Raw genomic sequence first — 27,411 nt, 5'->3', positions numbered from 1 at the left:
CCGCACGTCTCCCTGCGCTGCCACTGTGTGAAGAAAGATCCGCCCGCCACACGCCTGCAAAATGTCAAACATTAACACCAGCCCACACATCCCAGAAGAAATACATTCTTAAAAGCACATACCATATGATCTGGTTCTCCCTCCCTCAGCAACATCAAGCAAGCCAGCCATTGTCAAGCCATGTCTCCCTTTTAAATGGGCTGGTTGATTAGTGTTAAGGTGGCTCACCTGTGTGGCTCACCTAACGAGGGATCATTAGGGGTGTGGCAGAACTGCAGGGGAAGCCTAAGCCTACCCCACTACAATCTACCCCCCCAACTTCTATCGGTGTCCCACCGATAAAACAAAAACAGGGACATAAGGAAATCAATTCCAGGTCCTAAACAGCAAAAAGATCCTATTACCAGACCCAGGGAACCAAGAGGTTGCAGCAAGCTCCTGAGCAGGTTTTCCTTCAGTCCAAAGATGTATCACTAGGTCCCACTCTTGATCCTCCAGACCCATGGCAGAAGTCCAGAGCGCGATGCAGAATCTTCCCCAGAAGAGGTCGCTCTTCTGAGTGGAATCCCAGGCCAACTGCTGTTTTTGTCCTTCATTCACTACAGTAGCACGCACCAGTCGGTGCCGCACGTCTCCCTGCGCTGCCACTGTGTGAAGAAAGATCCGCCCGCCACACGCCAGACCCAGGGAACCAAGAGGTTGCAGCAAGCTCCTGAGCAGGTTTTCCTTCAGTCCAAAGATGTATCACTAGGTCCCACTCTTGATCCTCCAGACCCATGGCAGAAGTCCAGAGCGCGATGCAGAATCTTCCCCAGAAGAGGTCGCTCTTCTGAGTGGAATCCCAGGCCAACTGCTGTTTTTGTCCTTTTCAAAACACAGTATAACAACAAAAATACATATGGTAGAAAAAAACAAAGTAAACCAACTGACCGAAAAATACCAAAATGACACGTCTCTGCTTTACAAATCCTGCCGACTAACGCCAGATTGTAACCAGGGCACTAAGGCCCGGACAAATAGTATGCAGACAACGCCACTCTGGGAATTTCACCCAGAGAATATCACATCAATGAGTCAAGAGAATACCCAACATCAGGTTTCATAAAAGGAATGGAGCAGAGACGTGCATTTCCAGGTTCAACAAAATATGTTTTTATTTATTTTGTTGTTCAGATGACCTGCCAATTAAATGTTTCAAATCAGCTGCAGATTTGTTCAGGCAACATGCCAAGTAAATGTTTCATAAGCAGCTGCAAGAGAAGAGTACAATTAAACAATTTCTTTATTATAAATCAGATTAAAAATGATCAAAATAGACTAAAATTACCAGTACAGCAGGGGGTGCCAGTGGAGTCCACAGGTGGAAGGGGGGGTGAGTGAGGGGGAAGAGGGTCAGGGGGTTGCACCACCACCAATAAACCAATAAGGCACACTCACTGCAAAGCAAAACACATGGTTAGAACGCAAAACAAAGCACCACAAATTATAACATGCACTAAGGGGACCCAGGATAAGCCCACACCCAGTGACCAACCACCTGCAGAACCATGGCGCCCTCCATGCTGTAACTGGCAAGATGAAATCTCTAAAATAATGATCAATTGGGTTAAACAAAATAAACAATCAAAATCAAATAAACAAACAACTGAAAAGAACAAAAACTACAGGACAAAAACAGCAATTGCAGAGCCTCTCCTCCACCAAGTGCAGCAGTCTAAGCCATGTGGAAGGCCACCCAATCGTCAGGCCCCTTATTCCATGGCCTACGAGCTACGGAAACCAAACCACATTCATGGTGCTGCACGAGGTGCATGGAGACTGGCTCATGTCCGGCTCATGTCACAGTAGCTCCTAACAAGACAGACATACAGTTAGTCATTACTACTAATAATAAATTAAAACCAAGGACATTACAGGCAGTCGCCGTACCTTCATTCACTACAGTAGCACGCACCAGTCGGTGCCGCACGTCTCCCTGCGCTGCCACTGTGTGAAGAAAGATCCGCCCGCCACACGCCTGCAAAATGTCAAACATTAACACCAGCCCACACATCCCAGAAGAAATACATTCTTAAAAGCACATACCATATGATCTGGTTCTCCCTCCCTCAGCAACATCAAGCAAGCCAGCCATTGTCAAGCCATGTCTCCCTTTTAAATGGGCTGGTTGATTAGTGTTAAGGTGGCTCACCTGTGTGGCTCACCTAACGAGGGATCATTAGGGGTGTGGCAGAACTGCAGGGGAAGCCTAAGCCTACCCCACTACACTAGCTAGGAATTTTATTCGTTGGTGAATTTTTGTTAGAGCAGTCAATGCCATTTTTTCACCAGATAAGCAGTTATCCAAGACACATCCAAGATATTGTTAGGATGATGTCATCATTCCTACTGTGATGTCATCATTCCTACTGTGATGTCATAGTTCACTCACTGATGATGTCACAGAAGGTGATGATGTCATAGTTGGGACCTATAAGGGCCTGCTCTGCAAGTCCTCTGGAGTTGTTCATAAACGAATCTCGCGACAACACTCTGCAACCGTTCCCAACTTCGAACCTTGCAGACCCAGCTATCAAGTTCAATAGCGTCCCTACTCATCGAGACTTCAGTTTACCAAGTTTGCCTTGGCCATCAACTATCCGCAAATAGATCCACATGTCTTCCCACACCAAGCCTGACAGTATGAACAACTCAGAAATGGATTTAGCGGGTACCCCAATCAAGGAGGAAGCTCCCGAGAGGCCAGTTACCCCGCCGGCCGCTTCAGCTGACCCACCAGGCTATCACGTTCGGAGACTTGCAGGCTATTCTGCGAGACCAGTACTCTATTCTGCGAGACCTTGCACTTGAGCTGATTGCCGACCAGGAAAAAGCAATCCAGGCTCTGGCTGCCAAGGCCGATGTTCGGTACGCCCTCCTGGTTAACCGGCTAGATCGTCTCAACGGACTAAACTCTCCTGAGGGTGTCATTCCGCAGCCTTCCGCTCCTCCTGCCCCAGCTTCCGAGCGCACTGTCGTTCCGGAGGTTTCCAGACCTGCTGCCCCCCCAGCTACCGCGGCCGTTGCTACTAGCCCTGCTTCTCGGCCGCGGTAAGCTCCTAAGCGCATACTCTGGGGGGGAGTTAGTGTCATCCCAAAGCAAAGGCAGCCACATCTGAACACCAGCAACCATCTGTACCGTGATCAGACCGGCCGGGTTCGCATCACACCAGAGGAGAGGCAGCGCCGTTTGGACACCCGGAGCTGCCGGTACTGTGGTCGAGCCGGGCATCACCTCTCCTCCTGCTCCCGGCGTCCAGTAAGTGGGTCCACCACTCGCCGGCCCGTGAGACTCTCAGCGGGCCAAGGCTCTAGGAGTCCAGCCCCGAAACCCGTACGGTTGGGCAGCGTTCACGTGACCCAGGAGTGGCAGTGTGTCTCCAAGAAGGTTAAGGAGTTGGAGAAGACTGTCGATCGTCTCATTGAGAAGTTCAATCACTGCCTGCAGATCAGCTCCGTCCCCCCGCAGGGGGCCTCCGAGTCTGCTGGCCCTGAGGCCCAACCTGTGGACCTTCCCCTTGCCAAGTCCGAACCCGAACCCCAGCAGCAGCCAATTCCAGTTCTTGACCCGCACGTAGGTCCCCGTTTGACACTGGGAGGTCCCCGTAGTGTCGTCGGCCTTCGGTCAGGAGCAAAGAAGAAGCGTTCAAAGAAGGAGACGGTGGGTGTCCTACCCAAACTACAGGTCGGGAGGGTAGGCCTCGCTGAGTCAGAGCCCCCTGTGGCTCTGCCTTCGGAGACGGCGGCATTGGTTGGGGCTCAGCCTTTAGATTGTGCAGAGCCTTCTGGTGCTCCCGCTCTCTGAGCTTGCGACACCCCCCCCTGCAGTTCCTTTGAATCCTTCCAAGTTTGGGGCCCCACCTTCGGAGCCCGCGGAGTTTGAGGTGTTGCGTCAGGAGAACAGTTCTTGTTGGTCCCCACCGGACCGTGACATTGACCCTTTTGATGGTCTCCAGTCTCCCATGTTTGGATCGTGCCCCGGGGGATGGCCGACTCCAGAGGATCCACCGGAGTCTGCAGAATTTCTGTTCTCCAGATATCATCCTTGGATGATATCCCCCTGCTGAAGAGCACCTCCACTGTCTGACACCCCCTTTGGGGTCTAACCACCTGCTGAAGAGCACCTCCACTGTCTGACCCCCCCCTTTGGGGTCTAACCACCTGCATCTAACCACCTGCTGAAGAGCACCTACACTGTCTGACCCCCCCTTTGGGGGTCTAACCACCTGCATCTAACCACCTGCTGAGGAGCCCCTCCACCAGAGTCTGCAGCATTTCTGTTCTCCAGATGTCTTCCTTGAGGGTCTCATTGGACGCCGTCCGTAGAGGGGAGGGTACTGTTAGGATGATGTCATCATTCCTACTGTGATGTCATCATTCCTACTGTGATGTCATAGTTCACTCACTGATGATGTCACAGAAGGTGATGATGTCATAGTTGGGACCTATAAGGGCCTGCTCTGCAAGTCCTCTGGAGTTGTTCATAAACAAAACAAAACTAACCTCTGCAACCGTTCCCAACTTCGAACCTTGCAGACCTAGCTATCAAGTTCCACAACTTCCCTACTTCTCGAGACTTCAGTTACCAAGTTTGCCTTGGCCATCAACTATCCGCGAATAGATCCACATGTCTTCCCACACCAAGCCTGACAGATATTTGATGTTGTCAGTGCCCTTGAGTGTACAGTCTCCTATTTTTACAGCAAAACCCGGTGACCTTGCTAGTCTGATTTTGCTGCCAAACAGGATGGCCTCAGACTTGCCTGTGTGGAGGGACAGTCTGTTAGCTGAGAGCCATTCACATGCTTTCTCCAGCTCAGCAGCCAGAGTGTCCTCCACCACAGATTTGTCTCTGTGTGAGACCATTAACACGGAGTCATCTGCATACAGAAACAGGTTACAGGAGACAGCAGCATTGAAATCATTAATAAATAATAAAAAGAACAAAGGCCCGAGGATGCTTCCTTGAGGCACCCCCCATCTCATGACTGTTTCATTTGACAATGTCCCATTTACATCCACCTTTTGAGTATGATTTTCAAAGTATGAGGTCACCCACTTGAGTGATCCATCATTAAAACCCATAGCTCTTAATTTCTTGATTAATAATGATCCACCGTGTCAAAAGCTTTCTGTAAATCAAGCATGACCAGGCCGCAAAACGTACCACTATCTACTTATTTCCTAATCAGATCGGTTATACCAGACAGGTATCCGTTGAATGAGCTTTTCTAAAACCGGATTGAAAAATAAAAAGTTGTTTTTTTTAAATAAATTCATTGATCTGTTCTTGAATGAGCCGTTCCGAAATTTTTGACAGTGCACTTAAAATGGAAACTGGTCTGTAATTGTTCGGGTCAAGTTTGCTCCCTTTTTTAAATAGAGCAATCACTCATGCTTTTTTAAAATCATTTGGGAATGTCGCTGTTTTGATACTTACGTTTATTATGTGTGTAATGCAGGGAGTAATTGTTTCAGCTGCCTCTTTAAGGAATCTGGCTGGAAGGAGATCTGGACCTGTGCCTTTGGAAGGGTTAAGATCCTTAATTAATTTAAGTACAGCCGCCTCCGAAACTGAGGAAAAGGCGAAAGAGTTGAAGTCAAAAGGAGTGAATTTGGCATGTCAGCGTTTGAACTATCTGCTACTGGCGCGGTGTTGTTCAGCATGCAGTGTGGCTGTTGCGTGGGCCCACTGAGACCCACTGTGGCTGCTCGTGGTGTCGCGGCTGCTGGTGGTATCACAGCTGCTAAGCTATTAGCTCTTGGTGCGGGCCCACTGAGACCCACTGTGGCTGCTCGTGGTGTCGTGGCTGCTGGTGGTATCTCAGCTGCTAAGCTATTAGCTCTTGGCGTGGGCCCACTGAGACCCACTGTGGCTGCTCGTGGTGTCGCGGCTGCTGGTGGTATCGCTTAACGCATTAATCGCGATGCGATTAAGGGCCGACCATAACGCGTTATTTTCTTTAAATTGCGTTAATCGCATGCTGCTATTTTGTCCCTTCAACGCATCCATACTCGTAGTCAAGTTGGTCGCAGCTGTTTCCTGTCTCCTGCTGTTGGTGCAGGCATGGAAAAGAAAGAGCAACATGCTTCTAAATGGCTCGTTTTACTTACCGTAATCAGTTCATCCAATAGTGTAGAACAGGAAAGCAAGATGCCCTACTCATTTCAGGAAGTAGTGGAGTTGTGCAAGTAGTCTATTCCTGATCAGCTCATTTGACGCTGGTATCATTATTGGGGGTTAAGTCGAGTAGAAGTCAGTCAACCATGGCTATGGAGGAGAGGATGTTTGCGCTGACATTGTTGTGTCTGACAGGCTTGGTGAGTTTTTCTTGTAACTTTCATAAACTTTGTGTGGATTAGCCTACGGCAGACTGCCTGGGCCACACCTGTTTGCGCACCTTCAGCTTCTGAAACTTGCATGTCCTGTGATGTCTCTGTCTTTGATTAGGCTACCTTGGTTTTCATAAACGAAAAGATCGGCTTTGGAAAGCTTTTGAAATTATGGGGTAACACTTTACAATAAGGGTACATTAATTAAGGTTTAATTAATGGTTAATTAATGGTTAATAAGCATTAATTAACAGGGTTAGTAAACCTTACTAAGCATTAATTAACCCTTAATTAACGTTAACTAATGTTTAATAAGGGTGTATTAATTAAGGGTTGGTTAATGCTTAATGAGCATTAATTAACCACCTTAATAAACATGTCTAGTAATGCTTAATAAGCATTAATTAATTAACCTTAACTAATGTGTCTACCAATCATTTACTAATGCGGTTCATGTTAACCAAGCCTTAGTTAACATTAACAACAGCATTAGTAAATGATTAGGAGTATGAGTAAGGTATGAGTAAGGTATTAACTTATAGGCTACATTATTTAATAGCATAAAGTCTTTATCTTAATAAAGGAATGAAGGTTGTCATGTTCCAGTATGTTTCACTAATGTTAAAAGATCACAAAGAGTATTAATACAGTAATTTATACAATTAGGCTGAAATTCCCTATCTGAAGAGAATAGCTATTGTAATAAATTATTGACATTGACACAATAACATATTATCTAGCTGTGACCTGGTCAGAATGGGGTTAATTTTATTTGTTGTAGCATTGCATTAAGCCAATAAGTCAATTCTAAAGGAGACTGGCTTGACTAATCAGCTGATCAGTTTTGCCCTGCTGGCATCATGGCTGGCTTTTTTGCTGCTGTCGCTCCTATACAAGGAGATAAAAACATTGCCGCGGCCTACTGTAGATCACTAGTCTCTTAAAACAGACTGTCTCATCTACATCCGGCGAATGCAGCTTAATACAGTCTGTACGTTACACCCCCAGAACATGCACAAGGAAGTTGGGAAAAAAACCTTCAGACTGGAAGGAAGTTCTACGGAATCCGACCAATCACGACACGCGAATGCAGCATATTGGATTCTGATTGGACTAATGAGCGGAAGGCCCGCCTTTCTGCCGGCATATTGGATTCTGATTGGACTAATGAGCGGAAGACCCGCCTTTCTGCTTCCCATTCCGGTTGGTGCATGATTCTCCCCCACGAAGTACAGACGGTATGGCGGAAGCATTTGAAAATTGCGGAAGCCACCTCGTCTGTTCTAAGAGACTAGTAGATCACCATCTAGAGCGCCACTGTAACTGCCTCACATCGCCAGTTTTAAATTTGTAGTTGGCATCCTGCTAATTCTATTTTTGTTTTGGTCCTACCAATAATCTCGTAGTCTAGAGGCGGAACTAATCTGACGCACCCGTGTTTATCGGACAATTGAGAACGTAACACACACACCTTGATACCACATGCAAGCAGAGCACCAAGGAGCCACGGAGCCAAGAGCTCACCAAAGAAAGCAAATAAAAGATTAAACTCCAAACCTGCAGCCTAGAGGAAGGAAGACCTAGAAGCAAGACGTTTTATCCCCTTTAGTAACAAGCAGCCTATGAGGTACGTTTAGAGTTTTAAGTTTGTTTCTGTCTGATACATGTGTTCTGTGTTGTGCTAATGTTCTAGCTAGCATGCTAATGTTGGTATAGCTGTCACTGGTTGTGGTGATGGTTTGAGGCTAATTTTTGGCGTATTTCCTCTTGTTGTGGTGGTGCAAGGAGTGATTAAGCACATTGCTAGCTAATGCCTCTGTTTTGTTTATATGAGTTACTAGTTACAGTATGTAACTATGGTTCTGTGACTAAGCACATTATCTAATGCTTATATTTTGTTTATAAAGTTACTATGTATCTACAGTTCCTGATACTTGAATTACATTTACATTTACACAATTTACATTTTGTTTTATAAAATTATTAATTAATGTAACTGCACTTTTAATACCTGAGAGTATAGATCCACACATTGTTGTACAACTAAAATGAGATTCAAATTTAAGTTATATGTAGGTTTACTGCAATAATACATTCCTTTTATTGTCACTGTAGCCTGTAGATTGAATTACTATGGGTTTACTGGGATATTACACACATTTTATAAATATTGTAGCCTGTACCAATTGATTTGATTACAGAATAGTAATTAAGAGAAATGGTGTGACCTTGTCATAGGTCAGATTTTTTGTAGATGGGGACTTCCAGGATGAATCCCAGGATCCAGGGGAATACAACGAGACTACAGATCTCCCAGTCGACTGGGATGGCGAGCCACCACGCATCTAGAAGAGCAATCCACACATTCACTGCAATAGCATCAAGGACTACCCTGCTGTACGACTGGAGCGGTCATTACACACACAGTCCAGCGGATGAACTTCATCGGGACGCGTACAGACACCCATCGACTTTTGACCCCAAACAATTTTTTATTTTATTTTTTGGACTGAAGGGACAAAATATTTTATTTGTGTGCGCGCTTTATTATTTTTGGGGAATTATAAATTGTCAACTGTGAAAACCTGAAGTGCTGAATTCATGTTTACAAACAAAAGGCTTTAAATTCATCTAAGTCTTACTAAGATAATCTTGCTAAAAGCCACAACTCTGTGTTAATTTTTTCATTGCTGTCATTAATTTGTAAGGGCTCTGGTCATTCTGAAAATCTGGTACTTGTCCATGCTAATTTATATAAATATTCTATTATTAGGGGTTCAAGCCCTGAAGGGGCTGAAACCCTATTGTTTTTGTGCCGGTTTATTCTTCTTCTTCTTCTTGTTCATCTGCCCCAATAGTCCAGGCAAAGTAACTCATTTTGGAACCAAAAAACAAACTAATTGTAAAAGAATTTTTTGCAGCTTAGATCATTTCTATGAGGTGTCCAGAACAACATACTAAAAGTCCTAAGAAATCCTAGTTGAGGAAATATGTTTAATTCTCATCAATCCAAGATGTGTGCCAGTAAGGCCAGACAACAATACACCCCAATGGGGCTATTTTTTTCCTTTACTCCTATCAAAATAAAACTTTATACAATGAAAGTATCCATGAAAAGTAAAATTTTTTGTATTACAAGTTTCTTTGAAAATGAATTTGAATATGCAAATGAGTAGGGGTGTCACAATATATCGTCCCACGAAATTTCGCGATAGTAAAACGTCACGATATGTATCGTTGAGATGAAATCTCATATCGTGAAAAAAAAAAAAAAATTTTTTTTTTTTTTTTCCAAAAGTAGACAAAGAAACGTCTTTGTTTGTTGAAGTTCAATGTGTGGAAAGTAGTTAAGTTGAACAAGTCTCTGAAGAGACACATGAGAAGTTATACAGGAGAGAAACCATTCAATTGAGTTTCTGGCAAAACTGTTTACTTGACAGGAAAAACTGAAGATGCATAAAAAATAGACTAAGAAAAGTATTGTTGTTTGAGTTTGAAGAAAAACTGAAGATGCATAATGAGAATTTATACTGCTGAGAAACCTTTTAGTTCAAAGTAAATCTAAGTGACGGTGTAACTCATTCTATTTCAAGATAAGCCTTATCTCCAATCTCATGTTTTTTCTAGTTGTTATTGTAATAACAATTTCCCACAACAGCATGTTTTGTATTTGTGCATTTCAAATAAAATACTACTTTTCCAGTCATATATTGTCATTATTCAAGTTTAAAAAAATATTGTTAAAATCGTATCGTATCGTATCGTTATCGTGAACCCAGTATCGTGATACGTATCGTATCGTGAACTGAGTGTATCGTGACACCCCTACAAATGAGCTATACACTAATCGAATATAGGCTACCCAAAATATACCCGCATAGGAGTAAAGGAAAAAATTAAGCCTATCACAATCAAACCTCACACAGTGAAAGTATCCATGAAAAGGAACTTTTTTGTTTTACAAGTTTCTTGGAAAAATCTATTTTAAATATGCAAATTAGCTCAACACTAGGCCTAATTGACTTGTCCAATAAGCCATAAAGTCACAAGTAAAACAAGGGGCCAAATAACTAACACATTCATGTCTATTCAGTAAGTTAACCTATGCATAAACAAGATAAATTTGAAGTCACTTGCCACACTTACCTGGGTCACTTGCCACAAAAAGACTTATATTGACCGTAAGAATTGATTGCACAATCTTGCCTCCAGTTGCTTTCTAAATTATTATTTTTTATTTGCGAACAAGCCTAACCTAATGACATGACAGAAAGTCAGAATAGCCATCTTAGTCATTAGTAACGTGGTGAGATTACATTTTGGGCTGGTAGATTTACAAATAATTGGTATTGTTGGTAAGATTACGAGATAACAGGCAGAAGTCATTCTTACCAACTAAACGATTCACTCTCACACAGAAGACAGATGAAAAACCAGATAGACACACTTTCCAGACATTCCAGCTCTTTAAATAATTTTGCCAGACACCAAAACTGCTTCTGTTTTTGTAGTAAGCAAGTATTTCAGACCAGGCGGGCCACACATCAGACTTCCACCGTTTGTAAAGTAGCTTCGCAGTGTTATGAGAAGCTAGCAACAACAACATATCTAGGCTAGAAACCCAATCGGAACATTTTAAGTTACCAACTCCTTTCTTCTTCTTTTTTAATTTTCCCGATTTTTTATCCCATTTTATCCCCCATTAGTGCTCACTAGATTTCTCAATCCTGGTTGCTACTCCATCCTCTGCCGATCTGGGGAGAGCCGAGACTGGCTCCATGCTTTCTCCGAGACATGGGCAGTCAGCCAGCCGCTTCTTTTCACCTGCCAGAGGAAGCTTCACCGGTAGGACATAGCACGTGGGAGGTTCACGCTATTCCAACCAGTTCCCCTCCCTCTGAACAGGCGCCCTTAACGACCAGAGGAGGAACCACATTAGCAATCAGGATATTGCATGTTTTTGTGAAGGGGGTTCCTATATGAAGGAAACCCCCGGGAGGCATGGGGAGAACATGCAAACTCCACACAGAAAGGCCCTTTTGACGACCCCACCCAGGCGGTGGGCACTCGAGGACATGCGGACAGGTACGCATTCCTTCAGCGTTCACATCGTCCCAGGTGGGAATCGAACCCACGACCTTCGAGCTGTGAGGCGATAGTGCTTACCACTGCACCACCGTACCTCCCACCAATTCCTTTCTAACTAGACATTTCTATCTGGTTAGGCTTGTTCGCAAATAAAAAATAATAATTTAGAAAGCAACTGGAGGCAAGATTGTGCAATCAATTCTTACGGTCAATATAAGTCTTTTTGTGGCAAGTGACCTAGGTAAGTGTGGCAAGTGACTTCAAATTTATCTTGTTTATGCATAGGTTAACTTACTGAATAGACATGAATGTAGGGGTGGGGGAAAAAATCGATTCACCTAAGTATCGCGATTTTTAATGTCACGATTTTTTGGATCGATCTTTTATTCCAGAATCGATAATCGCAAATTAAAAAAAAAAAAAAAAAAATTTTTTTTTTTTTGGGTGCTTGCAGTCAGGCCACTCACTGAACAGCAGGCCAGGCGCCGCCTACTGGTTTACTAGTGGTTTTATTACTTTATTAGTTAGTCTGAAGTAATAATTACACTTCAGGGTTAAAGTGGGTGCATCTCATTGTAAAATTGGACTTCAAACGGCCCAAATCTGGCTTCAAACGGCCCAAATTTCACGCGCGTTGGCCCATATCGGCCTGGCCTGCTTGGTATCTAATGCCCGGCCTGAATTATGATCCCAGTCCGCCCCTGTTTTTAACTATATCGCCCAGCCCTACTCATGATATATAATATACAGTCTCTAGTGTATGATTCAACTTTTCCCATGTTCTAATCTAGTGTAAAAAAGCAAACAAACTGAAAAAAGAAAAGAAAAAAATAAACAAAAATCGCAATAAATCGTAATATCGAATCGCAATAATCGTAGAATCGCAATACTTAAGAATCGCAATATAAATCGAATCGGCACCCAAGAATCGTGATAGTATCGAATCGGGAGATAAGTGAATCGCCACAGCCCTACATGAATGTGTTAGTTATTTGGCCCCTGTTTTACTTCTGACTTTATGGCTTATTGGACAAGTCAATTAGGCCTAGTGTTGAGCTAATTTGCATATTTAAAATAGATTTTTCCAAGAAACTTGTAAAACAAAAAAGTTCCTTTTCATGGATACTTTCACTGTGTGAGGTTTGATTGTGATAGGCTTAATTTTTTCCTTTACTCCTATGCGGGTATATTTTGGGTAGCCTATATTCGATTAGTGTATAGCTCATTTGTAGGGGTGTCACGATACACTCAGTTCACGATACGATACGTATCACGATACTGGGTTCACGATAACGATACGATACGATACGATTTTAACAATATTTTTTTAAACTTGAATAATGACAATATATGACTGGAAAAGTAGTATTTTATTTGAAATGCACAAATACAAAACATGCTGTTGTGGGAAATTGTTATTACAATAACAACTAGAAAAAACATGAGATTGGAGATAAGGCTTATCTTGAAATAGAATGAGTTACACCGTCACTTAGATTTACTTTGAACTAAAAGGTTTCTCAGCAGTATAAATTCTCATTATGCATCTTCAGTTTTTCTTCAAACTCAAACAACAAGACTTTTCTTAATCTATTTTTTATGCATCTTCAGTTTTTCGTGTCAAGTAAACAGTTTTGCCAGAAACTCAATTGAATGGTTTCTCTCCTGTATAACTTCTCATGTGTCTCTTCAGAGACTTGTTCAACTGAACTACTTTCCACACATTGAACTTAAACAAACAAAGACGTTTCTTAGTCTATTTTTTGAAAAAAGAAAAAAAAAAAGATTTTTTTTTTTTTTTTTTTTTTTTGCGATATGAGATTTCATCTCAACGATACATATCGTGACGTTTTACTATCGCGAAATTTCGTGGGACGATATATTGTGACACCCCTACTCATTTGCATATTCAAATTCATTTTCAAAGAAACTTGTAATACAAAAATTTTTACTTTTCATGGATACTTTCATTGTATAAAGTTTTATTTTGATAGGAGTAAAGGAAAAAAATAGCCCCATTGGGGTGTATTGTTGTCTGGCCTTACTGGCACACATCTTGGATTGATGAGAATTAAACATATTTCCTCAACTAGGATTTCTTAGGACTTTTAGTATGTTGTTCTGGACACCTCATAGAAATGATCTAAGCTGCAAAAAATTATTTTACAATTAGTTTGTCGTAAAACGCTACTTTGCCTGGACTACAATGCAAATTCCCGTGAGTTGGTAAATGGTAGAGACCTGAAATTTGGCCCAATGACAGATATTGTTGGCTGGTAGCTGCTCAAGAAAGATTTTTCGAATCGGCCTGAAGGTGGCGCTATAATCCACGGTTTTACGTTAAAGGCCATAACTTCCACGCCGTTGGTCCGATTTTCAAACTTTTTTTTTCCAGATGTTCAGGTGACCCTGCTCTACAGGTTTGCCATAAGGACCCTCAATGTCCGTCTGGAAAATTTTTGAGATATTTGAAAAAGTTTGGAAAACACATTTTTTACATCTCCTCCTAGACCGTTGGACCGATTTGCACCAAAATCGCCAGGAAGCATCTTTGGAGCAAGCTCTACAATCGTGATTTGTGGATTTTTGAAATCTACTTTAGTTTCGGAGATATTGATCGTTAAAGTTGTGAGAGGGCGTGGCCTCAGCTAAATTGTCATAACTTCATGACCGATTAAGGAATCTTCACGAAACTTGCTGGAGATCTTCGGAGACCATCCTAGACCATGTGTGTCAAATTTCGTGCAATTCGCCCAAAAGGGGGCGCCATAAACGCAAGAAATGGGCGTGGCCTAACACAAAAAAGGCCATAACTCCGCACCTGTTTGTCCAATGATCGCGAAACTTGTCAGATATATCAAGGAGGATGTCCTAGTCAGAATCAGAAGCTTTGTCATCTGCGCAAGGCTTGAACCCCGCCCATCGCCGCTTGCGGCTATATTTATTATTATTATTATTCAGAATTCCAGTACTTATGCTACAGTCATAAAGAGCATTAATAAATGGTTAATTATGGATAAGTAATGTTTTTTTCAGCACTTTAATGCATTTATGAACTGTTAGTTAAGGCATATTTGTTTTCAACTTTAAGGATCACAAAGAGCATTAATAAATGGTTAATTACAGATAAGTAATGCTTATTCAGCACTTTAATGCGTTAATGAAGTGGTAGTTAAGGCATATATGTTTTCAACTTTACAATAAGGGTCACAAAGAGCATTAATAAATGGTTAATTATGGATAAGTAATGTTTTTTCAGCACTTTAACTCATTCATGGCCAGTTTAGGACTGCCAATATTTAGCACAGGCCAAAGATTTTCATAATTGTTGGTCATCTTTCAAGACCCACAGTAAATTATCTATTAGCATCAAAGTGATTTGCAATACCTCAAAATGAAGATGTACGTCTCTGGGTTCACCAGGGAAAAAAAGTGAGCTTTTAGCATGTTCTGTACTCTACTTATAGCCATTTATATACACCCTGTTTTCACCAAAAAGGTCTCTCTGAGAAGAGAAACAGCAGAAAAGGCCATTTTTGTAAAAGACACAATCTCAGGCAGAACTCGCTCTCAATTCTTTTATTTTGAACTGTATTGACATCAGACATGTAAATATTATTCGTTATGACACAAATGACAAAATATATATATATATATATATATATATATATACATGAAGTGCTTTTTTTACATTCAACAATACAGTTTACTCAGTGTGAGTGAGTGTGCAGACAGACAGACAGACAGACAGACAGACACACAGACACACAGACACACACACACACACACACACACACACACACACAGAGAGAGAGAGAGAGAGTTCTGTCCACAGCTGCTGCTGGATCGCACCTCCTTCCCAGGGAACACTATTGATCGCCCCGCAAATTAGCATAGGAGGGGAACACCAAACTGGTCTGAGATCAGCGTCTAGCCTCCTCTGCCTCTGCATCGTTTTCCTCCTCTCGTTCGGGCTGGGACGAATGCTGCGACACAGGAACGGGTCCGGCTTGGCTTTGGGACCAGGCGCTGGAACTGGATCGATCATGTTCGTCACGGGTTTGACTACCGCGAACAACTCAATCCAGGTTCGCCCTGCAGCAAGGCGACCAGCGCAGCGCGCCGAGGGTTCGTTTCAATGGCGTTTCTCCTCTCTGCACAAGGAAGCGCGTTTCTCTGTTTTCTGTTTTTCCTCCTGCTCATTTCAAAACAACAGCTGCGGTATGTGTTTGTTCACGTGTTGTCGGCTTGTCTTTGAGGGCAGGGACCTGATACCATGTCACAGGCTGGGGAAGTCTTTGAACTACGCGCTGCACTAATAAAAACAAAAACACGTCAAACACGTCATTGGCGGGGAGGGCTATTCCTGATAACACGTCAAAGACGTCTTTGGCGGTGAATGAGTTAATGCATTTATGAACTGTTACTTAAGGCATATATGTTTTCAACTTTACAATAAGGGTCACAAAAAGCATTAATAAATGGTTAATTACAGATAAGTAATGTTTCTTCAGCACTTTAATGCATTAATGAAGTGGTAGTTAAGGCATATATGTTTTCAACTTTACAATAAGGGTCACAAAGAGCATTAATAAATGGTTAATTACAGATAACTAATGTTTCTTCAGCACTTTAATGCATTAATTAAGTGTTAGTTAGGGCATACATGTTTTCAACTTTACAATAAAGGTCACAAAGAGCATTAATAAATGGTTAATTACAGTTAAGTAATGTTTTTTCAGGACTTTAATGCGTTTATGAACTGTTACTTAAGGCATATATGTTTTCAACTTTACAATAAGGGTCACAAAGAGCATTAATAAATGGTTTATTACGGGTAAGTAATGCTTATTAGGCACACTTGTGCTTTTATGGAGTGTTACTTAAGGGATATATGTTTGCAACTTTAATAAGGGTCACAAACAGCATTAATAAATGGTTAATTACAGTTAAGTAATGTTTATAGAACATGCATATAAGTTAGGGCACAATGAAGAAACAGAACCAGCAAACCTCTTAAGCACTACTAGTCATGTTAATTACAGGGCGTTGACTAATGCTTATTAAGCATTAACCAACCCTTACTTAAGGCACATTAGTTAATGTTAATTAAGAGTTAATTAAGGCTTACTACCTTACTTACTACCTAGCTTTACTAACCCTGTTAAGTAATGGTTAAAAAATGCTTAAACACTTTATTGTAAAGTGTTAGGGCTACCACGTGAGGGAGTAACATTTTTATAAATGTTTGTGGGACTTAACCGAGGTCATTTTATTTCAATGGCATTCGACAGGCTGCCATGATGAGGTAGGCTACAGGCAATTAGGCCTAATATTGAGCAAATATTGTTTTAAACACAATTTATCAGGCCAGTTTTAAAATTAATAATATTAATAATCACTATAGCCTATGTTGAAGATTACAACAAGATAAAAAATGTGGATAGAAGAAATTCAGTGTTTCAAAACAGACTCAGGTCTACGGACCCATTTCACAGCAACCCTTTGAGGTGGTGAAAGCAGGAAGTAAAGCAGCTGTAGCTAATACCATTCATTATGCTTCCATTGTGTTTAGGTGTTCCAGTGCCAGGTGCCCTCATTAATGCTAATGATTACACCTGCGTTATTTCCTGCTTTACCACCTCAAAAGGTTGCTGAAGCAGCCACTGCCTGAAACACGTTTTTTTTTGTAACTATAACCATCATTAATAAGTGGTAGCCTAAATTGGTTAATTAAACTTTTATTAATAGTTATTTTACTGATAACAATGGGTTGATATAATGTTGACACAGTAACAAAGCATTAAAAATATCAGTTGCAATTTTATAATAGCCATCCAAATAATGTTCATCTTTCCAACAAGTGTCCTCTTCTGTTTATTATTTGGATGGATATTATAAAGTTGCAACTGATGTTTCTTTGTAAATTGTTAATAGACACTGTGCATACATTATTAATCATAATTTAATTTTGTTTAATCATTTCATTGTTTGTTAACAGTATAAACTAAAGTTTAATTAACTATTAATTTGCCATTTATTAATGTTGGTATTTATTAATGTTGGTTGTTTTAGGTGCCACCTTTGTATTACTATACGTATACCAGCAACCATGCATCATTTATAATGTGTTGTTTTAAATGGAAATCTGTTTGCCTGTCTTTTTCAATGTTACCCACAGTATTGTCATTAGCTGCGGGCATCCAGGTAAACATCCCGAAGAGTGAGTATGTGTTTGCCCGAGGCGACAACATCACTCTACCATGCAGCTTCACACCCAAGAAGCCCGTCAACCCTCTGGTCATCGTCATCTGGTCGTCTGATGCAGAAAAAGTTGGGGCTAAGGAGGTCAGACACACACAAAAAATTATCTCACCTCAGAGTAGCTACATTCCTGCATACCTGTACCAAGTTTGGTTAGCATCGGACATGATGGTTTTTGTGAAATAGGCTCCACCCACAATTTTTTAAGTCAATTATATCAGAATGGTGTGGAGTTTCAAAAGTGGTGAAAGAGGTTTTGTGCAGGATAGTTCACACATGCTATGTGTTGTGGTTTGTGAAGATTGGACAGAATTTGTAGGAGTAGCGAAAAAACTTTTTTGGACAACATTCAAATGGCGGAAAATCTAGTTAGACGGGAATGGGCAGGGCCTGTCCCGCTTCCTAGCCTCGTGGTCATCATCTTTTATAACCTCTGTCCTGCAGGTCATCCCAGGACACTGTGTCTGGCTGCAGTGCACAGCGCCCCTAACTCTGGGAGGAGTAATAACAGACGTTATCTTATTTCACGACACTAAGATAACTTTATTTTCTTCTGTCTCTTCTCTTCTCTTCTGTCATCCATCTTGTTGAACAGTCGTTGGTCCTCATGCACTATTCGGCCACCGACCAAACTGACATCCCGCCCAAGTATGAAGGCCGAGTGTCGCTAGACAAAGACATCGCCAAAGGAAAAGTCAACCTGAGGCTGTCCTCCATCACATTATCAGACAACAAGCAGTTTGAGTGTCGTCTCCTGATCCCAGGAGACGACGAGGGCAAGACTGCTGCCACCACACGCCTGGTGGTGCTGGGTAAGAGAGGGTGGGATCTGAGTCTCCATTTATTTTATAGTAATATATAGGGCTGTCAGCGTTAACGCGTTAATCGCGATGGAGTAAAACAACTTGGTTGGGTTTAGGCAACCATAACCCTTTAGTTGCCTAAACTTAAATACTAACTAAATTTAATTTAATTTAATTAATTAAAGTTACCAAAGGTGATAGAAATGGCAATGGCAATCCTGACTGAAACTGTGGCTCTAAATCAAACTGAATGATGGCCAGTGGACTTTAGATGTTGGAGACATCATTTGATTAGATTAGATTCTTTAAATTAGATTCTTTAATCTAACATCATGAAGCTACAGGACATCTCTGTGGTTTCTGCTAGCAGCATCCTGTCAGTTCAGCCAGCCAATGAGCAGGGACTGATGACATCAGAGAGAAAGCATGCAAAGCTGATGAGATGAGGAGATAAAGGATGCAGAGGAAAGCGAGTTGTATAGGACTCTGTAATGATGATGTGTGAAATAGAGGTAGCTGCTACCTGACCCGATGGCTGGGTACTGTAGGGCCTGGTTTTTAAATCATCAATTAGGAGGTGGGGGAGGACTTGATCGTCTCGGTGTGTGTGTGTGTGTGTCTGTGTGTGTGTGTGTGTGTGTGTGTGTATGTGTGTGTGTGTGTGTGTGTGTATGCGTGTGTGTGTGTGTGTGTGTGTGTGTGTGTGTTTGTATGCGTGTGTCTGTGTGTGTGTGCGTGTGTCTGTGTGTGTGTGTGTGTGTGTGTGTGTGTGTGTGTGTCTGTGTGTGTGTGTGTGTGTGTGTGTGTGTGTGTGTGTGCGTGCGTGCGTGCGTGCGTGCATGGGCGCCGATTTATGTTTCTGCCGCTGGATGTGCATGCTTGCCAGCAACCCACAGACAAATTGGGTTTAACCGGCATACACTACTCTTTCTCTCTCTCTCTCTTTGTGAGATTAACCGCGCAAGTGGTCTGACATCTTGACCTTTCGACAGGTAGTCTGTGCACTGCGTCAGCCAATCACATTAAAGCTAACGAAGCTATAACTTTTGATCAACTCGTTTTGCAACCCGGGGTCCGCGGGGCGGCTGGATGCTATCAAATCAATGTAAAGAGGCACATGCAGTAGGCAATTGCCTCTCTCTCTCTCTCTCTTACAGATATGTCTCTTAATTTTCCTAGTGAGGTGAATATATTCATGGTCACTCAGGCTGTGATTTACAACACCACTGTGAGAGACATTTTCACAGTTAGTCACCAGGATAAGGTCGATAATAGTGGCGGTAGTGTTGGGGATTCTGGTGGGCTCCTTTACTACAGTAGTTGACTGAGCCCTGCTACTTTACAGAAATCATGAAAAACCTTTATACATTTATACATACCTTTTATTGATGGTAAAACTGAATAATGACATCACAACAGTGTAATCCTAATGCTAAATTAAAATGAGATATTCCTCTCGATCTGTCTTTTTTTGTCTCGAAAAAAAAGCCCAAATCGGAAGTGTAGGGGGCATTAGTGAGTAAACAGTGAGTCGTATTTCCGGGTTGCTCCAGAAAAGTGTATTTTATGCAACAATTTGGAAGCGGCAACTATATGTATTTAAATAACTTCAAGTTTTTTGCTCAAGGGTTCATTTTTATACCTAGACGTGAGAGCAGCACGATTGTTTGATTGGAAATGCGTTGATGGTCGCCGGGCGATAATGCTCAGTATGAGCGAGAAGCGCCCGGCTAGCGGGGTAAAAGATACAGGCTCCCATGTCCCGGGGGAGTCCCCCGCATAGACGGATTATGACTTCACGGGCCCCTGGGCCGGGCCCCCTCACGGGCCCCCCCTCACAGCGCAAAAAAAATAAAAAATAAAAAAATATTTTTATTTTTATTTTTTTTGCCCCGATTTTTTTTATCCAGAATGCAACTCGGGCAAGTTATCAGATATCTGCACTGATTGCAAAGGGTGGACAAGCTTTTTCATGTGGTGACTTTGTGAAACAGTGTCTGAATGTGGCTGCGGATATACTGTGTTCACTCCTGAGATTGCATCCCTGCAAATTGTCATGGCAAATTGTTTACAAAAGATGGACATTAAAGCTGATTTTCAAAGTACCTTGAGGATTTTTCTAGTTGTGAATTAAGTCAAATTTCTCTCTTGATTACAAAGGTGGAAAATACAACCGTTTTTACCTGGGTATTTACTGATTAAATGTTTAAGCTCCCCACAAATGCAGATGTTTTTTTAAATATATATAACCAATTGCAAATTATTACAATTACCAAACAGATAAAAAGTAGATTATTATATTGAAATGTTATTTTAGATTTAGAATGTTAATTTTCTATAAAACACAATGCATTTTAATGTAATTCCACAACGTTTATTTTTGGCCCTTGGCCCTCCACCCAGATTGAGTTTTGGCCCTTCATGGGAAAGAATTTGGGCACCCCTGAGCTAGAGTCTCTTCGCAGGCCGCCTGCGAAGTGAGCTCAGGGGCCCATAAGCTAGAGTCTCAGCTGCGAAGTGAGCTCAGGGGGCCCATAAGCTAGAGTCTCAGCTGCGAAGTGGGCTCAGGGGGCCCATAAGCTAGAGTCTCAGCTGCGAAGTGAGCTCAGGGGCCCATAAGCTAGAGTCTCAGCTGCGAAGTGAGCTCAGGGGGCCCATAAGCTAGAGTCTCAGCTGCGAAGTGAGCTCAGGGGGCCCATAAGCTTGAGTCTCAGCTGCGAAGTGAGCTCAGGGGCCCCATCAGTTAGAGTCTCTTCGCAGGCCGCCACAGCTCATGGGCCCCCTGAGCTCTCGGGCCCCCTGAGCTCTCGGGCCCCTGGGCCTGGGCCCGGTATGCCCGTTCAGTAATACAGCCCTGGTCCCCCGGGACATGATACTGCAGTTAGCCGAGGAGCTGCGACCAGTGTTGGAGAGACCAATCAGGCGATGTGACACAGGGCTCTCCCGCAATTTAACCGAGGTAGCAACAGCCATCAGCAATTTGGCTCAGCTTGAAAGTTAATGTTAGGTATCAAAATGAAACAGTTAGCCTAACACAATATTAGCATTAGCATACTAACATTAGCACTACTAGCTACATCCATCCACCAGTTGAGAAATAAGGAAGTGGTGTCTGTTGCTAGGTAACAGGCATACAAACTGATGTTGGATTGGGTACTTAGGATTTCCTAACCAGACATAAGATAGGATTTAGTAAGATAAGATAGGATTCCCTTTTTTATCAATTTTTTATACAGTCGATTTTTTTTACAAGAAAAAAAAATACAAATAACAAAACAAAACAAACATTTGCATAAAACCTATACAACCACAAACACAACCAGATTCACTCAGAACCCCCCTCCCTGCAGGATGCCCCACCCACAAAACCAACAAAGATATTAGCTCACAGTACAGTATAATATTAGATAAAATAGGATTATTAGATTAGATAGGATTCCTAAAGTTAGTTAGGATTTGCTTCTGTAATACGAAATCAGAAAAAATCCTATCTTAAAGGAGGACTTACCCCCTAGATATGTATCAGAACAGTGATTTGAAAATACCTATGGAAAAAAACAAGAAATGACATACTCTTGTCTATACTATACTCTTTGGCTGTGTTCAAGTCAGGATTCTTTTTTTGGAAATCGACGCCATTACAGTTTGCCTGCACCGCCTCAAAAATAATAGGGGCAATATCTTTATAAATATCAACAACTAGCCAACGCTGGTGGCCTGTATGGAAACAGCGTTGCTTAAAATGGTTGAAAGTTATATCAATTTGGCCATTCAGTGGCGAACTAGAAATTTAATTATTTTTCTCCCATATGTGTGTGCGTGGCTTGTCTTATGTTACGCTAGGAGAGATTAGTGACGCGAGGCTCGTTACCGCAGCACACAGCACAGTGAGGACAAACGCCCCGCTCTCAGCTTATGTAATCACAAAGCGAGATTTATCCACGTCATTCCCTTGTCCAATTTGCCATAAATCGCGCCATCAAATCCTTTTTTAATTTTCGTTTCTCCCTTTTCCATGATTGTTTGCAAAAGTGTTCCTCTCAGCGCAGTGCTACAGGCTGCGTTCTCCCCGGTTGGCGAAACAGCATCCTGCATGCATGGGGTGCTCTGTAACCTCACGAGCAACAACAAACAAACACAGACAGAAATAGCTGGTGTGCGATTTTTCTGCTCAATACAGTCTGAGATTGGGTACAGGATTGCGGGAATCCCGCATCTGTTTGAAAAGGTGCGACTGGACAGGACGCTTTTCACAGACAGGGGCACAGCGCGTGAGGCTGCAGGAGCGGAGCTGCCATAGAATATAGCGAGGTGATGAGACAGGCGGTCAGAGTCTTGGGGAGATCGGAGGTCTGCTGGCCAACACTGGACACCAGATGCACCCCGGCACCCACACATAAAGGCAGCACTTCATAAAGGCTGTGTCACTTCATGCCTTCTCCGAGTCCTCCCCGTCGAAAGTGAAGCAGGAAAATACATTTTAGGCTGTTAGGCATTCTCTGTTGTCTCTCAACCTAATATATATGGAATTCTGGACAAAATCATATCTAGGCTACATCAGATTTGCATATGAGAGACCAAATAACGTCAGACGCTTGACTACTTGTGTTGCAATGACTCAAGAAAGGAGGAGAGGGGAAAGGTTCCTTGCGCTGCAGGCAGAGGGGGAGAGAGAGAGATCGGCTTCCTACAAGCAGCAGAGTGAGTGAGAGAGAGAGAGAGAGAGAGAGAGAGAGAGAGAGAGAGATCGGCTCCCTACAAGCAGCAGAGTGAGTGAGAGAGAGAGAGAGAGAGAGAGAGAGAGAGAGAGAGAGATCGGCTCCCTACAAGCAGCAGAGTGAGTGAGAGAGAGAGAGAGAGAGGGATCTGCATGGGGAAAGTGGGAGAGAGATATGATGCTGCTGCTAAGTGCACCGGCTGCGCCGGCTGCTCCAAGGATTAAATTATTATTACTCTCTTGCCTTTCATGACACAACTTTAAAACGTAGATAGATAGTAAAAAACACATATTTAGGAAAAGTCATGGACAGGCAGGGTCATATCTTTTATTGAAATAGAGTTACATGCATTGAAAATATCAAAACGGTCCCACTGACCACAGTGGCGGTTCTAGTGTTAACAGGTCAAGTGACACAAACGTCCAATGAGCTGTGTGTATTGTAGCTACTAGCACCATATTGGTAGGAAAATGCTTGTGACATCATGGGAATAGGCTTGGAGTTGTGAGGAGCCGAAAGGGTACAGGGGGAGTAGTGGAGTAACTATCTTGAAATCCCAGTCTTTGGGGACAACCTGACGTCAGGTTGTACCAAATCTCCCATTCATTTGCGGGCAAAAAAAAAGCAGTGTTCCACCCTTAGAGGGCGCTTATGCCAGTTATGCTGCTGAAAAATTATACAAATGGCAGAATGGCAACAGTTTGGTCACAAATGTGGAAATTTTGACCAGCATTCTTCACACATCACCCCCAAAGTCATATATATTGGTTAAAAGCTGAAAAAAAGTGTTTTGGAGGTAAGTTCTCCTTTAACTCATTGAGTGCCAATGACGACTAAAGTCATCAATTCAAATAGTAACGTAGAGTGCCAATGATGACTAAAGTCGTCAATTGCGTTTTTTGACGGTGGGACGTGGATCAAAGCCTGATGCATCTCCTGTAAAAATATGGGGGATGTTGAAGGTGTATAAGCTATTTTACGGACCCATTAGGTGGCGACAGTGCTCTCCAGATTAGAGAAAGGTGAGGAAAAACAGCAAAGAAACCGTGATGAAAGGGAAACCGATGCATGCTGGAGCCAGAGCGGCACAGATTGCTCTGGCTGGAGCCAACGTTAGCTGCGAACAGCAGCCAATCCGCTCCCACAACTGAGCCCCTCCGTCTCCGCTGCGACAGTCCCTCCACACGATCAGCCGCCAGAAAAGCAGCACCCGACACCGAAAAGCCAAACCCTGGCGAAAAGCCAAACCTTTGGCTTTTCGGTGTCGCGCTGGGAGGGCGCACAAAAACGGCGGAGGGCTCATGGGGGCCCGTGCGCTGCACCGGGCGTGAGTTTCTCCAAGCTCCAGCATGCATCAATCTGTCAATTTATTTTAACCTTTTATTAACCAGCGAAAGGTTTAGCTGAGCATGTATGTTTTTTCCTGCTTCACTTTCACAACTGGGAGCTGCCCAGAACAAACCACAGTGTGACTGTAGTTCACTGAGCAGCTCCACTGCAGCACTTGGAGATGAAGTGCCTTGTTCAAGGGCACAGTGACAGCAGAGGTTGAGGGACAGGAGAGCGTTACATCTTCACTGTTTTCAAAACAAGATCTTCCCAGCTGTTCTGGGGATTCAAACAATCAGACTTCCAGTCACAAGTCGATGTTTCCTCCGACATATTTACAACTAATTGTTGAATTACAGTCTGTGTCATTGTTAAAACACATCCTTATTTCATTAATCCATGTTAATCCATGTTCTCCAGGTGGTCCCAGGAACACCTCAGTGTTGGTGAGTCCCTCTGGTGAGATAGTGGAGGGCAGTTCAGTGACTCTGAGCTGCAGCAGTGATGCCAACCCAGCAGCTAATTACACGTGGTACAAGAAGAATGACGCCTCTCCAAAAGCATCAGGACAGACCTTCACTATCACTGACATCACACCTGAACACAGTGGCACTTACTCCTGTGAGGCACAAAACAGCAGAGGGCGCCATAACTCCATCGTACAGCTGACTGTCATGGCAGGTACAGTAAGGTCGTACACACACGCACGCGCTCACACACACACACGCACACATGCACACACGCACGCACGCGCGCATGCACACACACACACACACACACACACACACACACACACACACACACACACACACATATACGCTCTGTCCCACATGTCTTCATGCCACACTATCAATGACTTAAGACCTGAGATCAGAGAATTCTGAGTTTACTGTCAGAATTTTGAGGAAAAATTCTGACTTCTGAGATTAAATTCAGAATGCTGAGAAAAACCCCTGTAGGGGTCCTTGATATGAAACAGATTGAGAATCATGACCTGGATCAGAGGTGGCCAAATTATTTCCTATGAAGGCTCCAAAAATCATCTGGATGAATGATGTATGGGAAATTACATGTACTAGCAATCTTCCTAGGCTGGCCCGCCATTGCTGTGGCTGGATACAATTCTACTGACACGCACGCACGCACGCACGCACACACACACACACACACACACACACACACACACACACACACACACACACACACACACACACACTTCTCATTCTTATTAGGTTTGAAACCCTTTCATGGCTGCTTGTCTTTTATAATATTAACTTATTTTCATCTCCTGCTCTCTCTCTCTCTCTCTATCTCTCTCATTCTCCTCTTCCCCACTCTCCCTCTATCTCTCTCTCTCTCTCATTCTCCCTCCCTCTCGCTCTCCTCTTCCCCACTCTCCCTCTATCTCTCTCGCCCAGGTGAGCCCATCAGATCTCTGGTGTTGGTCGTGTGTGTGAGTGTGGCTGTGGCCATTGTGCTGCTGGCTGTCGGTCTGCTGCTGCTCTACAAATGGAAGACAAAGAGGGAAAGTGATGGTGAGTTACCACAGTCACAGACACACACACACACACACACACACACACACACACACTCAAACAAACAAACAAACAACCTTTGTGCTGTATGTCCACAGGTTCCAGCACCAGGGGAAACTCGGTAGTCATAAACTTGCAGGTGACATTTTTTTCTGTATCTTTTACTGTCATTGTTAGTTTGACAACCCATGCAGTCAAGCTCTTTATTATTATGATTTTATTTTTTCTATTATTATTTTAAACCTTTTTTTGTTTGTTTTGATCTATTCTTACTTTTTAATAACAAACACATTTAGCAAAAATACCTGCTGGGCACTAACTTTGGCTGGACTTGTATTGACATGTTGTTGTACTGTAAAATTACAGTTCCACTTGTAAAAGTAACACATTTTATAATCTGTTAAATAACAAGAAATAAATATAATAATAATAATAATAATAATAATAATAATAATAATAATAATAATAATAATAATAAAACTAATAATTAATAATAATAACTGTAATTACAATTACAGTTAATTACAGCTATTTATAATTTTGGAAGACGTGAAATCCTTTAAAATTGACATTATGGGCGTCTGGGTAGTGTCCCTGCCTACCAACACGAGGGTCGCAGGTTTACACATTCTGTTTGATTCTGTGGCTCAGTCTGGCCTCCAGCTGTCCACAGTGATGTCAGTGGGCAGGACTACTTGTCTTGACAAACAGTGGGCGGGACTACTTGTCTTGACAGACAGTGGGCGGGACTACTTGTCTTGACAGACAGTGGGCGGGACTACTTGTCTTGACAGACAGTGGGCAGGACTACTTGCCTTGACAGACAGTGGGTGGGACTACTTGTCTTGACAGACAGTGGGCGGGACTACTTGCCTTGACAGACAGTGGGCGGGACTACTTGTCTTGACAGACAGTGGGCGGGACTACTTGCCTTGACAGACAGTGGGCGGGACTACTTGTCTTGACAGACAGTGGGCGGGGCTACTTGCCTTGACAGACAGTGGGCGGGACTGCTTGCCTTGACAGACAGTGGGCGGGACTACTTGTCTTGACAGACAGTGGGTGGGACTACTTGCCTTAACAGACAGTGGGCGGGACTACTTGCCTTGCCAGACAGTGGGCGGGACTACTTGCCTTGCAAGACAGTGGGCGGGACTACTTGTCTTGACAGACAGTGGGCGGCACTACTTGCCTTGACAGACAGTGGGCGGGACTACTTGTCTTGACAGACAGTGGGCGGGACTACTTGCCTTGACAGACAGTGGGCGGGACTACTTGCCTTGACAGACAGTGGGCGGGACT

The 27,411-nt window shown here is 42.9% G+C and overlaps 1 protein-coding gene across 1 annotated transcript in view; it reads left to right on the top strand.

Annotated features, from left to right (window-relative positions):
* Positions 1-26,813, top strand: part of LOC310794960 (immunoglobulin superfamily member 11-like) — a gene marked incomplete at its 3' end in the record, with an annotated part of 42,515 nt that extends 15,702 nt beyond the window's left edge. Inside the window, exons 3-7 of the mRNA XM_083656987.1 lie at positions 17,642-17,808; positions 18,320-18,536; positions 24,995-25,255; positions 25,993-26,109; positions 26,773-26,813. Of these exons, the coding sequence (XP_083513113.1) occupies positions 17,642-17,808; positions 18,320-18,536; positions 24,995-25,255; positions 25,993-26,109; positions 26,773-26,813 (803 nt within the window). The remainder of the gene's footprint in view (positions 1-17,641; positions 17,809-18,319; positions 18,537-24,994; positions 25,256-25,992; positions 26,110-26,772) is intronic.
* Positions 26,814-27,411: the final 598 nt, after the last annotated feature.

The sequence above is a fragment of the Poromitra crassiceps genome (genome assembly GCF_964638095.1).
Source record: "Poromitra crassiceps genome assembly, chromosome: 20".
In the NCBI taxonomy this organism is placed as follows: Eukaryota; Metazoa; Chordata; class Actinopteri; order Beryciformes; family Melamphaidae; genus Poromitra; species Poromitra crassiceps.
This window is presented reverse-complemented; position numbering and strand designations above follow the sequence as displayed.